Genomic DNA, 18,616 nt, shown 5'->3' with positions numbered 1-18,616 from the left:
AGGAATGGAACCCACGATCTATCGACGCGTGGCGTGGCGTGGCGACCACCTTTACCACCGCGTTATGAAGTACAACCTTCACGTGGTTTGTCACTTAAAGCAAATCAACGTTTTTGGAGTCCACAGTTTACTCTTAAGATAAAGGTTTAAAGGTAACCGGAAAACCATAAAACTCACCTTCGCAACCCTTTTAAATGGATAAGGAATCGAAAAAATACGAATAGAATATAAGGAGGAGTATTCTGAACGTATGTGTAGAAATATATGGAATCGGACAGGGGAATGACTATATGAGGGGAATAAATATGTATTGAGGTTGTTGACCGCTCGAACTGGGTTAGCTAGAAGGAAATGTATGGGTAAAGGTTACTGTCTTTCGTGGTAAAAGAAAGTTAGACTTGTGGGTTTAAACTGATATCGATACTATTGGTTACTTACATCTGTTTTGTGGATATATTTCTCATCATCGAAGAAGTAGAAAAGTGTGTGACATACCGGATGGCAAATTGCCTTTTTGCGGATTAAGCCATAAGAGTCATAGTCACGGGAATAAATAAATATGGTTACGAAATATAACTTTAAGACTTTAAAAACATCGTACAGTTAAAATTTTGATACTGGTAATGATCCGTTAGCAGGCATTAATTACTAATAATTGTGTACCTGAAAATCGCTGGTTATTTATATAGTAAAATCATTTAAAGGTGATCAGCAAAGTGATTCTATACCACTGTCGATTATCAACGACCGGAGGACAACGACGAGGATCATTGTCGAGAAAAAATTGTATGGAAATCTAATCAACGCCTCTAGCGGGTGCCGTAAGAACTAAATCTGCTGCATATTTTATATGTGAAATTTCCGACACTCAATAGAACATACCTTAGAGAATCGCGTTGCAGAACCGATGATTGATTTATCACGAGATATTCGTTATAAAAATAAGCCCTAAGAAAGCCTTTACCGACTTGTGTCCAGTTACATGATAGTAAAGCGCCAAAAAACGGTATATTATCTAGTCTTTATAGGACTATTTTGTCATACGCTATCTCTTGATTATGACGGAATATGAATATTTTTATATGCAAATGTTCTGGCACCATTCCGTCTCTTTTGGGGACATAAGTATGATGTGCGTGTATGCCGCTGGTCAATGACCTTTCAGACGAGACTGATCCATCATATTGCTTTACTTAAGGTCGGTTACACCAAGTAGTATTTGATTTAACTAACTGATAACTAGTGATTAACAACCTTCCATTAGCGATAATAATACCAAATGGTGCAAAAGTTCTGCCTAAACACACACTATAATTTTACGCCGTTTTTAAATATTTGTCACAATGGCAAACCAATTTGAGTTGGATATAAGAAGAACAGAATTCAAATTTGTCATATGTATGTAGCCATAAGTATGTACGCAAAGACCATAAATCAAAAGTTGTGTCTTATTTGCAGAGTTTATTATAACAAAAAGAAAATTTACAAATTATTAGACCCTTAACCCAGGAAGACTTAGCTGTTGGTTAACAATCGGTTATTGTTAGTTTCTATGTGTAACCAACCGTTAGATTTTATCGAAATCCGCTATTGTTTCTTTATTAGTAAGTCTATCACAAATGTGGGTTATAGCCAGTCTGGTTAATATAAAGAGTTTGTCGCCTAAGTTTGTTGGCTTGCATGTGTAGGTCAATGTCCTTATAAATCTAGCTATTTCTACTGTCGTAAATATACGTAATGTCTTTTATTTGGCCTCAGTAGCTTCTACAACATGTGCACACATCTGCTTAAGAAACCCTTAAAAATTTGCTGTGAATAAAATTGTTATAATTACTACTGCAACTCCGCGCGGATCGATCTCTGAGGTCACGTTAAATTGTGGGGCCCGGCTATCATTTCGAAGATTTTCGACAGTCGATAAAAGTAGTCAGAAGCTTGAACGTCTGACAACCAGTCTTACCGAAGGGTTTCGTGTTATAACCCAGATATTGGGTTGTGGAGGTCAGATAGGCAGTCGCTCCACGTAAAACAATGGTATCCAGCTGCATCCGGTCAGACTGGAAGCCGACTCCAACATAGTTTGGAACAAAGGCTATATATATTATTGTCTGAATACATCCTTTTGTGTATAATTACTAGTTAAAATTCCTCTCTCTTTCTCTCTCTCATTCCAGAAGGCACTCCTTTCTCTGGACATTCCTTTTCCGTACAACACATGTATTAAGTTAACATAGTGTATCTTCTCAGATGAAATTATATATTTTTGCTCAAAGGTATTAAAACATTTTTTTCTCCCATCGAAAAGCTGAATCATCACTGAATAATAAAAACATCTCGTATCCAATAGGCCAAGACCACACTTCAGTCATTACACTTGATATTAGGGTCTTCACACATCAAAATCAGCTGAAAAGGAATCGTCCACATAAATTTTTAGTGCACCATAAATTGGAGTATTCGTGTAACGTAAAGTACGCAGTATTAGAGTTCCTCGGTTCAAGTAGTAAAATTGCAAGAAAGACCAGGATATAGTTGTAATTTAAACTTGAAAACTTGCCAGGAAAGATGACGCATGATTTTGTTCTTTCACATAATAAATATCAAATAGATTTGAATATAATGAGGTAAAAGCCCTTCGTACACAAGTTTTTTAGTCTTCATGCGAAGACAACTATACAAATCCAATCGCGGGACGGAAATCGCGCAACCCGTATGCGAACCTCTATGGTCTAATTTTTCATTGGTGTTCAATTTTGGATGACCGCATTTGACACCTTTTAAAATTTTCTTGAACATACTTCATAACTTGGGCACGTCTATAAGCTATTGATTATGGTCCTGGTAAATTGCACTTACTTTTTTCATTTGACGAAATTAGTCATTATCTACGGAATCGCATATACTTTGTTGATTTAAACTTACCCAACTTGTATACCTCTCATGGGCAAAAACCATAACATTCAACGGGGAACCGTTAGTGATGTGTACCAAATATATATTTCTTTTATTCTATCATAAATCATGTTAACGCTAACAGGACAATGTCTGTATGTAAATGTAGCAAAACGTTTGTCCGCCATTCGTTTCTTCCTTGTTTTATGTTTATTTGTGTATAAAATATTATATGTTATGGAATATGGCCTAGATTTGGGCTTTATGGTAATGGAGAAGGTAGCAAAATTTGTTTTTATGGCAACACTGATGTATTTACCGCGGAATCGACAATTTGGTCTGCAGCGCGTTTCTTTATAGTCTGTACTGTCGAGTATCGGAACTTTGACACTTAAAATGTGCTGCCTACAGTACCTCGATTCTCTACCACTATCGACTACCGGCAACCGGCTAGCTATCGAAAGTTTGACATTTAGAATGTACTGCCAAAATATTTCCTACGACGCCCGTCAGAGGCGCTGATCAGATTTTCATACAAAATTTCTCGATGACAGGTCTGTTGTCGGTAGTCGATAGTATTAGAGAATCTAGCTACAATTCAGCAGTAGTACTGTAGCGTACTATTCATATTCCCATCTTCATAATATCTCCTCAAAAGTGTAGTGTACAAACTATGTACAGAATAAACGAGTGTTATTTCACATCGAACTGTGATATCATAATGTATTCCGCCCTGTGTACCGTCGTATCTCTCGACTTGAAACTTTCAAGTGAGCAGATAGTATCCGTAATGTACAGTCGTGAGCAAAAACATGTATCACACCCACATGCTTTTTTTTTAAAGACATTATCTTATACATTCTGTGTTTCTTTAATTGAGTATTGATAGTCATAATAATATTGTAGTAATTCACACTTTTACAATGGTTAGTTAAAAATTGATACTTTTTTGTCAATGTTAAAGACCAAAATTATGTAGCTTGAAACAGTGGTGAGCTTGAATCAGAATTTTATAAGTAAAAATAAGGATATAATAACGCTACTGGTAAAAGTCTGAAATCTTCTGTGATTACCTTTAATTTCAAGCCTTTGTCTCTGAAATTGTACCTTAAAATGAAAGTTGCAGAAAAAATTAATATGATAATATTGATTTAAAGTAAAATCAAATAGTATGTTTTACACATTTGTGCTCATGGCTGTACAGCAACGACACTAGCGAGTATACGCGATACAACGTTTGATAAAAGTGCATCGGGTTTGTAAGTTCACGTGTAACTTTCAGATATAACTGGTTTGTGGCGTTCTGATGTTAGGAATTTGTTGCTTTTATAAAATATTTTGTAGTTCATATTTGAGAATGTGGTAGATACCGAAATGACCTATTTTATTTTTTTGGTTTTTAATTCCCATTGCCTCTGGTTTCCTTTTAGAGCTTTTATTTTTCAGTGTCATTAAATTGTGTAGATTGGCTTTTCAATGACATTGATGATTTGTTTACGTTATGGTGCAAACAAGGCTTCGACACTTTCTTTAACATAATAAGTTCAAGATATCTTCTTTAAATGCAAATACAACACAAAAAAGAGGTATTAGAATTAATTGTAGGTAGCAGCACATGTTTAGCACGCCTGCCTATTGTAATCCAAGGTATATGAAAAACACCCAGGTATTGCCATATTTACAAGTAGGTCACAAGTAATAGAGGCTGAGCCCATTGTTACATACAGGGCATGTAGGTACTTCTTATATCATAAAAATAATGATATTCAATTGAAAACCAAATGAAAAATTATATTATTATATACGGCACTTCAAATGTTTAGTAATACAATGATTATCATCTCATATACAAAAAAAGCTTTGAAGTCACCGCGGCGGCAACCAACCGTGAAACAGCCGGATTGTCTCGGAATTGTCGAACAATTGAATCCGACGCGAACGAGCACTTTCCTTTAAAATGCGAGCCAATTTAAATGTGAATTTAAATATTTTGTATGGAAAATTTTGAAGGAAATCATTTTAAAATAGATGTACTTACATTTTATTGTGACATATAGGTACTAATATATATTACAAACGCGAAAGCTTGTTTGATGTTTATTTTTTTGTTACTACTGCCTTAAATTAGATTTTCCAGAAGTCAATTGACCTAAAATATTTTTTTCACGAAGTCGCGCCCAAGCTAGTTATGAGTTAATATAATTCGGGTTAAAAACGAGGGTGAGGTTTATAATTTGTCGAATCTCTTCATTTTAATTTTAGAGGTATTTATATACTTAGATAAGTTATTAATAAGTACTAAGATTTATATTTAGGGTCTTAAAATTAGCTAACTTTCGTTCCTAAAAACATTGGCTTCAATTTAGGATCTAGACTAGAGTAGTTAAAATTTTAGGCATAAACTAATTTCTTAGACTCAGTTGATGTTCTCGATTTCAGAAATAACGATCGTACGAAATCAAATTAATTCATAATTAAGACTTTATTGCTTAGACATTAAACTTTGACCTTCTGAAAATAACATTTGAAAATTCGTGTTTCATCCGTCAAAGAAAATATTTTGACAGGCAAACACCATACGAAACTCATTACGTAAGCGATCAATCAATTTTGAATTCTATTTCCTAAGTGATAAAATCGAAGATCGATTGTGTTGTGGTGTAACAAAAAGGACAGAGGTACAAGATGATCGCTCAACTCACATACATGTTACATTCGTGGTAAACGATCCAAGTACGACATTATGCCACTTCAATAGACCTGAGAATTCGCGTGCGGCACGCCAGACGTTCCATGTTTCACGAGATACGGGAGCTTAGTTTGTATCGGCACGCTTCGGTTTTCCACCAGCCACTATGGGTAGTGTTGAAAATATTCAGATTACCAAGTTAGATGTACGTCAGTGGTCTCGGAGTTCTCGAAAAAGTAAGCTCTATATAACAAAGTGGTTAAAATGAATGTCTCTCTTTAAATATTTAGATTTCTCGTCAGATTGCAAACAATTATGTTTAATTAAATGTTAAATGTGTTTTATCTATGTAAATGCATACACTATATAAACGAGTCTTGAATTGGTCAGTCATTAATACTTCTCATTAGAGCACAAAAAAACGTTTCGAGCTAGCAACCCATATGCTGCAGTATACAAAAGAATTCAGTATTAATTTAATAACTTACTAGAACGATAGTTTTGCTTCACCCACAAAGTAATGGCATTCTGCTCTTAAGTTAGACAACTGAGGAATCTAATCAGTGGGTGTGCGAATACAGCTCGCGCCTTAGAGACAAGCTGTTCCTTCCAAAATATTCTCCCGTGAACAATCAACACGCGTGCATGTGAAAGGAATTCAGCAAAGTAAACTCAAGTTGTAAGCTTTTGTAAGCGTGTTCAGTGTATGCGTGGGCAAAGGCGAAATTACACTGAATATATTTGGAACTAACTCCCTATACAGTTCACCTTTCCTTCGTGTTTTATTACTTAAATGGTATCGTTCGATTTCCGAGGCACAAATGTTTATAGCTTTTATTCTGCTACGGGAAATCTGAAGGAATAAGTTGTTTTATAAATAGGATTCGAAGGTCGCCCTCGTATGTATGTGACTAGGTTTTATGATTTAAATGACGTAAAGAAATGTCATAAAAATATGAGTTGTCAACTAAATGAGTTTTATGGAAAAGGCTGGTGACCAGTCATAGCGCGATTCTCTGCAGTCGCTACTAACGACTATCGATTTATTCGATCCTTATGAACTTAACTAACTCTGATTGCTAATGTTGAGAAAAATTCTTGAAGATATTGTCGTAATATAATAACATTTCATCAGTCAAATAAAAAAAAGTGGTTGTGCAATAGCATTTATTCAAATAACACATCATATTGTAGGAACAGTCAGCTCCAAAAGTAGCTGAACAACTTCATATTTTCAAAACTTCTGTGTTACGTAACTTTAATAAATAACTGATCAAAATCAGGTAGAATGAGTTAGAATTGACTACTAAGGTAGACTGTACAGTGTACATGTTGATGCCTATTGCTTTAATTGTGACGCAATAAAATGTTACACACTAAAACAACTTCTCCGTAATAACCATAATGTTGCACAATAGAACAATACATATTTTAATTTGAAAGTTCATAAAAATTCACCTGAGAAGACTTCTGCGTATATCAGATTTTATTTTGAAATATCTACTGAAATCTACCCATCGTTGTGAAATATTGATAGTATTGATGAAACACTATCTGTAATTTGTTATCAGTTTCATACGAAACATTTTAATATTCATCGGAAAGTTTGAAGTTTTATTAATTTGTAGATTGTTTGGTTTTTCTGTGGAACATATTGATATAAAATAAAAGCATTTATGTGTTTCTTGATAATGATTTTATTTGGATATAATTAAACGCGATATTCGTTGATAACTTAACTGCAAATAGCAAACGAAGCAAGAATAAGAAAATTTGATATTTCTTGAACTTGAACTTGGCGTATTAAGCGTGCATGATAGATGTGGACATAGAAAATAGTTGTTTGAAAGTAGCCGATTCTCCATAATGCTCCATATGTATGTAATGCCGCATAAAATGCACATACGGATAAAATACTCCTGACTGGTCCAGACATAATTTTAAAGACATTCTAATTAAGACAATGATGTGAACACAAACGGTACTATAATAAACCTTACCCTTATCCATTCGGCCTAATTTAAATAACCCAAAAATGTTTCTACAAACAAATTTCTTATAAGACTCCAGTCATTAATTTCTAAAGAAAATCAAACGTTCAATCTCATCTGGTACTTAACGTAATTATAACGAGCCGTTAACGTTTTACAGAATTTCATAAGATTCGCTTCAAATGGCCTATAAACTGTTTTATGCTGTACATTTTAATTTGTTGGTATTTTGTATTTATTAACAAAATTATTGCCATAATAATAAATAATGGTTTCTTTGTAACTTTGTTGTGATGCTGGTTTTGCCCGATAAGGAAAATTGCGGAATTTAATACGGCCAGATGGGCAGTACCTTATTCTTTGAAGATGAATTTAATTTTTATTATTACGTGTCTGTGAGCAGAAAGGTTGTATTTGTGGTTGCTGATTCTAAGGTTCCAAGTTTAGTTCCTGCGTCGAAGTTTTGCATTGAATTACTACTGTCAATGAATTGTCAATTGAATGTCTACAAAAACCTCCTTTCATAATATAAACAGTTGATTATTTTTTTGTAGTCTACTTATACACTTTCTTATCGCTTTCGCGCTTTTTTTATACTTTTTAGTTGATTAGCGTAATCAAGCGTGAAATAATAATACATTCTTTCAATTCAAGAACGTGTTATTATATTATCATATTTTTTTTTTATTGATTGACTCCATGGCGCTGTTAGGTCGCCACGCCGATGCCACTGCGTCGGGAGGTCGTGGGTTCGATACCCACACGGAGGAATTGTTTGTGTGATCCACAAATAATTGTTTCGGGTCTAGTTGTGCTTTGTGTCCGTTTTTTGAATGTTTGTAAAAGTCCCCGCGACACAAGAGCAATTCTTTGCGGGAGTTGTCTTTTTAAACAAAAAAAAATTGTTTCTATTTCTGTAAAACTCGATCGTATAAATCCATAAATAATACTTTTCTAATAATCTAGCCAGACATTTAAAATTCATTAACACCTGTCCAACTTGCACCTAAAATATTAAACTCAATAGGATACATTCAACCGTGGGGCTGAAACACTAAATACCAAATTAATTTTACCGTTGACATGATTTCGGTGGACTTTAACACGTTGAAATAAAGATTAAAATTGCTTGGTTTTAGTTTTTAAGTTAGTAATGATATTGATATTTTATTTACTAGTTATTTTGACGTCAAACAATCGTCTTTTGTAAAATTCAAATGAATTTGTTTGAAGTGTATGACTGTGACTTTGTCTACGAGAATTTTGGAGAGAATAATGTATTTTTTTGTGTTAATCTACTGTATAGACTGCCTATATTCATCATCAGCCTTGCCTTTTTTCCAATTAGTTGGAGTCGGCTGATGCAGCTGAATATCAATATTTTACATTAAGCTGTCTATCGCACCACCATAATTCAGTTACCTGGGCATATAACACGATATCCCTCGGTAAGACTGGTTGTCAGACTTTCAAGATTCTGGCTATCGGTAACGACTGTCAAAGATCTTGATTATGACAGATGAGATTCACAATTTTATTCTGGATCTCATCTGTCTTAATGCTATGGCTATGTAGATCTAATCAACCATCCACTGGCCAACTCCGGCAAGTGTAGCTTAACCTTTGAGAGTATTGTTAAACAATCAAAGTAGGTAGGGTATAAAACTTTACACATCTGAACAATTCACATCTATATATAATACTAGTATGTAATTATGGTCTTCAAGAGGTTCTTGTGAATAAATTGAAGGTTTTTTCAAGGTGTATTTTATATGCTTTGTTAAAATAATGTTGATGTTGCACATTTGGTTTTGTAATGTACTTTTTACGATGCAGTGCTATAAAGATGTTATGTGTATGCGCTCATGAATTTTTTTAGAGAGTACACATCTGTGCACATAACAGCGCTTGTATGACGTCATTTATGTACGTGTGAGCGTGTGTGTGCATATTTACAGAAGTCCTGAAATTACAGGATTGTCTGTTTGTTACGGAAAAGAAAATAAGAGTAGTTTTTAAGCTCAATACTAATTTTAATTATTTTATTGCCTTTATTATCTCACAAACATCAATGATCAGAAACGCTAATATGCAATTACGCTGCGCTGTGATAAAAGTCGTCGTAGTTATAGAACTTTAGGCCTATAATCAAATATTCCATCGTTGAAATCAGCTTTCCTATAAATGTATTCGGCAAATAAAAAAAAGTCGGTAGAGAACCACACACACACATACATACTATACATAAATCTATTTACTTATTATTACTCATTTGTAGCGTGCACTATAAAAAAAATTTTTTTATAGTGGCTATCATCAATGCAACATTATATATTCATGAAAGTTTTCTTTCCAACTCGTTACTACAAAACGTAAACGTAAACCATGAACCTCGCGTTAAAGCCACCAGGCGAGCATAAATCACTAGAAGTAGTCGACTTAACAACAGCACAAGGTACTATAACCCTTTGTAAATTTCTGATCTCCTAGTCACCCGGCAGGGGGTGCTTACGTGTACTCTTTAAAAAATTGCCGTACCGGGCCCTGTGTGTTTTTCTTAAGGTTTTTTTTTTATCTTTGTTGTATTTGCGCGTAAAGAATTACTTGTACAAATTGTTGTGGGACTACAGAGACTTGTATTGTGATTAGTTTGTAAGTTATTTTCAATATCCAAACTTATATTTTTTTGTTTGGAAAGTTTAACAATGAGCTTAATTTAAAAATATGTGCGTTTTCAGCAATTTTAAAACACATATTTGGTACATTTGACCAGAAGAATCGAAATGGCCGGTAATTGATCAAAAATCAACTTACACCATAACTTTGCAAGCAAATGACATACCAGCTTTTGGGACAGGTACTTGAATACATACGATACATTTCGCCTTACTTACAAGGTTTTTTAAGGATCCGAAAATAGAACAACAATGAACAGAACACTTTCAGGAGATTCTCTTCAATACCAAAGTTGAACGTGGCACTACAACCTAACGATATAAAGAGTTATAAGCAGAAAACGTCATGTTACGACAACCCATATTTACATACTCCAAGTCTACTACAAAACGACCACTCTCCCTTATACGATCCCCTTATTACTATAAAGCCTTAAAACCATACGTTTGTAGAACAACACAACATAATTCCAGCAGCCACTTAACCATGATAATCGTAAATTCTTCGGATACGGACGAGCGTGCGTGATGTCTTGAATATGAATGGGACTTTTATAAGATAACGCACGGAATTCAATTATGTTCAGCTCACTGTTACCGATCTTTTCTTAGCTTTTACATATTGCGGTTGAATTTGGTTATTTAGGTGGTATAAATGAATGTCCTTTTGAAGATATTCTACCAATATAGCCTTTCCATGTCGAATTAGTATAAAAGTTTTACATAAATACGTCTTGTAGTCAGTCAATTTTCCTTCCTTTTGTTGAGGTCTCAATTTTTTTTTGGTTACATTTAAAGTATCTACTAATATTTAAACTGTGTCAATACCATTTCTTTGTTTAAATCTTAAACTTATTTCATTTGTAGGGATCGAAACAAGAAGTTATTTTGGCTCTATATTCTTATCTTATGTAAGCATTACATAGTAATCCGGACAGTAGATAAAAAAATAAACCGTCTTATACATACGTTGACATTAAAACAGTTCACTAAACACCAAACTGCGTTGTCTGCACTCTGCACTTAAACTTACCTAAGCTGCAGTCAAATCAAAGGTGAACATAGAACAACAAAGTCCAGTTCACACTTGGCCCACAGTTGTACAAACTGTACGTACAACTCACTTGAACTCTTCAACTACTATTTGGACGGCGATTCAATTGTTTGAATCTCACGGTACAAATACTTTACCTTATGAGTTCGTGAAACTGTTTAACGATATACAGGTTCTATAGTGTAAACGATTTCGCAGGTGTGTCTGAATATGTCGCCCGGTATTTTGGAAAGCGCGATGTTACTACTGATTATAAAGTTTGAGATTCAGTGCCTGGGATGTGCAAGATTTATTTGTCATTTATGAAAATTCTGTCTGGACCTTTGACTCCCAGGATGTGCAAGAATCAGTGTTTTTATAAGCTTATTGGGTCTGCCTAGTGATATTTGATACATGACTGTGAGGCGTGTCATTCGTGGCTGACGAACGTGACAAAACGTTTCGAATACAATTAAAATCTTAGTTTACCATCTTGCAGTTGTATGTATCCAGATGTCAGTGACGAGACGCTACGGTTTATCTGAGAAATATGGCAATATAAATAATAATTTCGTCGCAAAACTTGCTTTTGAGCTCATATCATCTATAACACTCAAAACAAGGACCTAAAACAGCCTACCTTTTAGTAACAAATATGCGATAACTTATAATGATTCAAACATACATTGTTCGAAGCCAACCTCACATAAGGATCAACATATAATGCACAAGGGACGATGTATAAAAATATTCATAAAACATAAAATATTGGGGTCGACCTTTGAAGTCGGTAAAAATAATGCTCAAACGTTAGGAAGGTATTTCTCAAGACATTTTTTTATATAATCTAGACAAAGTCTCTTTAGCTATTTATTATCTTTACACATTATTCAAAGGATGCTAAATATGTATTTATGCGAAATCTTCGGATAAGATATCTCAGGATTTATCGCAAGACCTAACTGTGATTTATGCTATTTAGTACATGATTTTTGATAAAAATAAATTGTAGAGTTTCACATTAGTTATTCAGTTTCACATTAGTTACGACTGCCTCCGTGGCGCAGTGGTTTAGGTCACCACGCCGATACCACTGCATCGGGAGGTCGTGGGTTCGATTCCCACACGGAGCAATTATTTGTGCGATCCACAAATAATTGTTTCGGGTCTGGTTGTGCTTTGTGTCCGTTGTTTGTATGTTTGTAAAAGTCCCCGCGACACAAGAGCAATTCTTAGTGCGGGAGTTGTCTTTTTAGTTAGCAAAAAATCTGGCCTACAAAAAAAGAGGCTAGCAATTTTGTTCAATTATTTAATTTACTTTTCATACATCATCATACTTACTACTTATACTTACTTTACTTACTTTTATTTACTTTTCATCGATCTTTTAAAACTGTAAACAATGTATGGATATGAGGTCCTTGTTACCTGTCTTAGAAGAATGATTTCTGCTCCATTTCTACAAGAGATGAGAGCATGATGTGATATAACCTAGCTCGGGTTCGAACAGTCGACCACTCGCGTGGGAGTAACCAACTTATTTATACCACTCGGCTATCACTGCTCATAAATGGTTTATTCAACACAAAAATATTTTTTAATTTGTAGTCGTTATTGAGATCAGCACGTTCAAACAAACAACCTGATATGCTTTACATAATATGTATATCTGTTTAACTGGTTTTAACTGTAAATAAATAAAACAACAAAACTATACAATGAAATTTTATTTCCCAATAACTATTCATAATTTATCTTCATAATCAAACATATATTTACATTGTAACTAATTATTTATCACGTCGGTAATAGCATACTTAGTTCGTTTGTGGGACCTTTGGCCGATGCGTACGCTAGAGCTGTGAGTACCATAACAGGTATGACTGATACTTCTAATATCGGTATTAGTTCTTTGAGTGATGTTCCTAGTACCGGGAGTATGTATAACGGTGATATTTCCGTCGTTGTGAGGAGAGTTAGTAGTATAATGAGTGCTGCTGGTGGGTGCAGAGGTTGCGTCCCCGCGTGCAATTCTGCTAGGCTTTCTTCTGGAACAAATGGTATGGGTTAGTTATATTGTTAGTACGAACTTTATACATTTCTTATTGTATTATTTATTAATTTTGGTGTAATTATTATTATTACGAGCCTGCACTGTCCCACTGCTGGGCAAAGGCCTCCCCCATAGCTGTAATTATTATTTACATAAGAGTATTTATAAATTACTATTATATATATAAAATCTAAAAAAAAGGAATAGGAAAAGAAAGGGAGAGTGCCCTATGTGTCGAAGTACTCCTCCGCATCGCTGTCTACCGGGATCGTTCCCAGAATGCTGGCAGCATTGCCATGTTGTATTACAATGCTAATTCTTTGTGCTAAATAAAGTAGACTAGTACTAGATTTATATCTTTATATACCTGTGAAAATAGGGATGTCTAACAAAATATCCGGGATTCCGGGATCTGTTATAGGAAAACCGCAAAGTCCGCAGACTAGCTACTTTTAGCATAGGCGACCGGCAATGGAGTCGATTTCGGGCGGTCACCAAAACGCGATTCAGCTTAGCGCTCGCTAAATTGCTGCTGATGCTATAAGTAGCTAGTCTGTGGTCTCCGAGATATTTTTAACTTTTGTGTCTAAAAAACGAAGTAGCTGTTACGTATTCAACCGTATTCAACTCCTTGTCTATGTCCCTTGCATTATTTTTTTACTCTGAGCAGCGAGTTATTGCCATATACACATAAACGGCGCTTAAGTTATCACCCGACTATCGCTAGAAAAGGCAAGTAGCAAGTAGTAGTTGGCAAGTAGCTATATTTTAAAGACTGAAATTTCATTCATTTTTGTTCCTTTCCCCATATTGTCTTATAGTCCGATAACCTAGTAGAGATTCATGATTATGTGTAGTAAAACTGGGTTTATTCCATAATAAAATATCTGTATCAAATGGCCAGCCAACTACATAAGTCTGTGGGTCACCCGAATTCAAAATATTGTCAATCTCCCCCAGCCGTTATCCTTGTATACAAGGCTCTACTAGTTAGTAATTATTGTGTTATTGGATACTTAATTTAAGTTCTAAATTGTAAAGATTAATTATATACTTTAATATGTTTGCTAACATCTATTTTTTAAAGGGAAGCAAATTCTAAGACAGCTTAAACTGGCTTTTAAGTTAACTCATTATATTATAACAACCGTAGCACTTCCTTATCCCAAAATCCAGAAATACCTCAAATTAATCTGATATTAAATCTTACGGTTACAAGGTTGTAAGATCAAAATGTTCCATATCTTATAGGTACATTTCAAGCGGTGTATGTTAGCGTATTGCCTCAGGCGTGAATGCCGCCAAGAATATAAGGTATTAGTTTGTATTTCATATAATCTTGTGTGATGTTTATGCCGCATCATGTTTGTAGAGTAAATAGTTCGGATGTTTTTGGTTTGGCTTTTATCAATATAGAGATGGTATATAAAAATTTTGTGCCGTATTTGTTCCTAGAGTGAAAATTGTAGATTAACTTCGTTTATTTTTAAATAAGATTGTGTATGAATTAGCTAAATAACTGATGTTTTATAGCAGTTCTCTTAACGACAGTCAAATTATAGTTGTTAACTAGTAAAACAGTTTATACAATCTTAAATGCTAGAACAATCTGGGGGCACGGAAGTGCCCCCGCAAGTCGAGCAAAAAAAAAGCGGCACGGCCGTAACATCCTTTTCTCGAAGCAATTCGGGCTATTTTTGACACCCCTATAATTTCGTTGTGGATAAAACAAGAAGCCTGGATTTTCAGCAACTAATCAATCATTGTATAAACACGGTATATTTAAAATTTCAGTCAATTTGAACCAGTAGTTTAAGAATGACAACTTGTTAAAATTTTGAATTTTGTCACTCACTGATTCACTGACTCACTGACTCACTGACTCACCGATCATCAAAAGTCTAAGGTACTTCTAGCAGACTAAGAAGCTTAAAATTTAGAATACAAATAGGGTTTAGTGTCTTAAACATGGGAAAAAATTAATATTTTCTAATTTCAGTCCAGTTTTCTAAATACACCAACTGCAACAATAACTTTGTTATCCCATATAAATGTATAAGATTACAAGGTTACATGTGCAGTTAATGAATTACTATTACTGTAGAAAATAAAAAAATAGGTGTAAATAGGTACCTACTATATTAGGCATAACGGGAGGGGGTATAGGGTGGGTAAGGGTGTTTAGCCCATGAAACTAAACAACATTCCCATAGGAAAATATGTTGAATTATGAAAAAAAAAACGTCTTTCCATACAAATTGGACTTATGTTCGCTCATCTACAAAAAGAAGTGAGATGCCATCAAAAAAATTCTGTAAAAACCTCAAGTCTCGCCGTAAAAAGTTGTGAGATCTATTTAATACCAAGTCGATTAATCTATTTAGTCTCTACTTAAAGGACCTTCTGTCTTAAGTTACTACGTATGTTATTATCATGCCAATTAAAAAAAAATACCTTTAAAACAAATAGATCGACTTGGTCATCGCAAGAAAACACAAATTCGCCATTAACATTTCAGGAGCATTAACTTCTCGTCGTGCTGTGTAGTGTGATACATACTAATAATCAAATCATGCGATGGCCAGGTCGGTCTATTTGTATTAGAGGTATTTTTTTTAATTGGCATGATAATAACATACGTAATAACTTAAGACAGAAGGTCCTTTAAGTAGAGACTAAATAGATTAATCGACTTGGTATTAAATAGATCTCACAACTTTTTACGGCGAGACTTGAGGTTTTTACAGAATGTTTTTGATGGCATCCTTCTTTCTTATGATCATATATATAGTATATTTATAACTTATATTTTTTATTTGTATTTTAAAAGCCTTGCAAGAACTCTCCTTAAAAATCCTTTGTAAGTCAAACTAAATCGACCTAATGACATAAAAGAGTAATATTTGAAAAAAAAAGCTGCTGAATTTTCAAAAATATTCGCTCAATACTTCGGCAAGTATTATCCAAAGTCATATATTTTACACTACTCCAATATTGAAGTTTTCTTTTACTAGTTAAATCAGTTTGTGAGATATAAAAGTTTCACCTCAATTTGCATAATGCTGTCATTTGTGCCTTGAGATCAAAACTTTGGGAAGTTTCTGAGACTCGATTGCAAAGATTGAATTTTGATATTTTTTGCTACGGTTATTTTTGTAGATTAGATTACTGGATTAGGGTTTCTTCGTAGACTTTTTAAATTGAAAGCGAACTATTGCAAGTGTTGTAACTACAGAAATCCATTTTAATTACTAGTAATAGTTTTTATTTTCTCAGTTTTATTATTAACATGTAAAACTGTTTAGTTATAAATGTCCACTTAAAAATATAATTATTTGTTTAGCATGTTACTCATTTTTGAAAAAACCTGTAAAATTTGTTTGGCGTTTGACTTGAGCAGGAAGTCATTTTTTGCAGGAAATTATTTTTTTATAAACATCTATCTACTATAATAAAAATCACGAATTTAAAACTACTATATTATCACTTTGTCTATCAAACAAAAAATAATTTCACATTTAAAAAAGCCTTAACAAAATGAATTTCTGTTCATTATAATTAAAAACAAACTGTCTCATTAAATAAAGGTCCGCTTCACCTGCGTCGATCAACATGGCCAGTAGCAAATTGCATTAATTTATATTAAATCACATTCACTAGCACGTTGAAGGCTGAACACTTTCATTTTATATTAAAGCATTTTAAAAGTAAGTATAAGGTATAGAACACACTGGTAACAAAACGTGGCTCAAGGTATCGTACACATTGCGAATTAGGGCTATTTCAAACGTACCACAACCACGGGACAATCACAATCACACCACAACGACAACACGTTGTCGAATGCATATTTACCTATTGAAATACAATTTACACGTAACACATTTTGCCCCTGTTATGGACCATATGTTTCATACTACCAAATCGCGATCACATCGCAACCACATTTTGTCGTATATCAATACGATTAAATCATCGTCTATCTAGCTATCTACCGTATGGTTAGTGGTCAACCTAGTGTCAAAGTTGTTCAAGCCGCCTGAAAGGCCTTTGACATGGCTAAATGACTGTTAGTATAGCATCGTATTCATCATCATTCATCATTTAAGTAGGAGTAACAATAACTTAATAAAAAATAGCTTTGCTCATATAACTTCCACTTATTTTGCTGTTCACACAGCATACTACAATGCGAAAATTCTGCAATGAAAGGTGCTCTAACTTTAGTCGTTCCTTTCGTTTCCAGTGTGTTCTAAACTTTCTACAAAACTTTTAAGTGCGTATGTCGACAAACTGAAAATATAAATTTTTGAAGCGAACAAGGGCAGACTAAGGTGGAGTTTAGAACAAAGTTTAAATACGAGATCAGAATTAAACTAAATTAATATTATCTTAACATACAAGTTTCTTTAAAATGTGTTTCTAATAGGCACATGTGACCTATTAATTATTACACTAACTTTATTACTAACTTAATTAACGTTTATTGTTAAAAGCGTTTAAAAGTTATCACGAAAAGGAGTGAGGTACTTTAGGTGTGTCTGCATTTATAATAGCTTCCAAACGAATGATTCGATTTTGATGCAGTTTTATTGCCGTGACCGAGAGGAAAGGGAGAAGTTGATTTTGGTATTACCTAATTTTTTTCCAAAACGGGCTTAATTCACTTTTCAAACCTTTGATTTTAAACAAATCCTAATATTTCTGAATAGAGAAGCTAGCTGCCGTGAGAAAAATTAAAACCAAGACATGTAGAAGAAGAGTGGTGTTGATTGAGACGTAACAACAACGGCGTTTCTCTACAGTCACTTGTAATCTTTCCTACATTTTTTGTTTTAATATTGACACACCAAGTTAAATGACATATAGTTTTTTTTTCTTTATTTATTTATTTAGGGGTATATGTCCATTTAAGGATAAGCGAACCCCAGCGTTTTCTAAACAGGCAAATAGTTGTAATATTAATAGTAGTCAGAACGTACCGTTGAGTACATGAACAGACACGGTATGTGACCGGGCGCCTCTCACAGCACACGTGTAGTTGCCAGCATCGCTACTGTTCACTCTTGCTAAGCGCAGCTGACTGTCTGCGCCGCCGGGAACTTGTTCCGTCTTCACACTGCAAAGATAATTATGTGTTAACTTTTGAAGTAGTTGAATAGTTGAATAAAACATTTGTACAACTTGAGAGAATTTGCTTCATTTTTTTTCACACACGGTTATTTAAATCCAAACTAAGCAGAGCTTGTACTATGGTCACTAAGTAACTGATAAATATACTTA

The 18,616-nt window shown here is 34.1% G+C and overlaps 2 protein-coding genes across 2 annotated transcripts in view; one reads left to right on the top strand and one right to left on the bottom strand.

Annotated features, from left to right (window-relative positions):
• Positions 1 to 18,616, top strand: part of LOC142978755 (uncharacterized) — a 331,498-nt gene that overhangs the window by 198,813 nt on the left and 114,069 nt on the right. The gene's annotated exons all lie outside the window — the stretch shown is intronic.
• The window catches only part of LOC142978757 (uncharacterized), a 180,216-nt gene continuing 174,609 nt past the window's right edge, over positions 13,010 to 18,616 (bottom strand). Inside the window, exons 6-7 of the mRNA XM_076123315.1 lie at positions 18,316 to 18,452; positions 13,010 to 13,325 (exon numbers count right to left, since the gene is read on the bottom strand). Coding sequence (XP_075979430.1) covers positions 13,078 to 13,325; positions 18,316 to 18,452 — 385 coding nt within the window. The 3' untranslated portion in view covers positions 13,010 to 13,077. The remainder of the gene's footprint in view (positions 13,326 to 18,315; positions 18,453 to 18,616) is intronic.

Source organism: Anticarsia gemmatalis, chromosome 15 (assembly GCF_050436995.1).
Source record: "Anticarsia gemmatalis isolate Benzon Research Colony breed Stoneville strain chromosome 15, ilAntGemm2 primary, whole genome shotgun sequence".
In the NCBI taxonomy this organism is placed as follows: domain Eukaryota; kingdom Metazoa; phylum Arthropoda; class Insecta; order Lepidoptera; family Erebidae; genus Anticarsia; species Anticarsia gemmatalis.
Note: the sequence above shows the minus strand (reverse complement) of the source record. Positions and strands in the feature narration are given on the sequence as shown.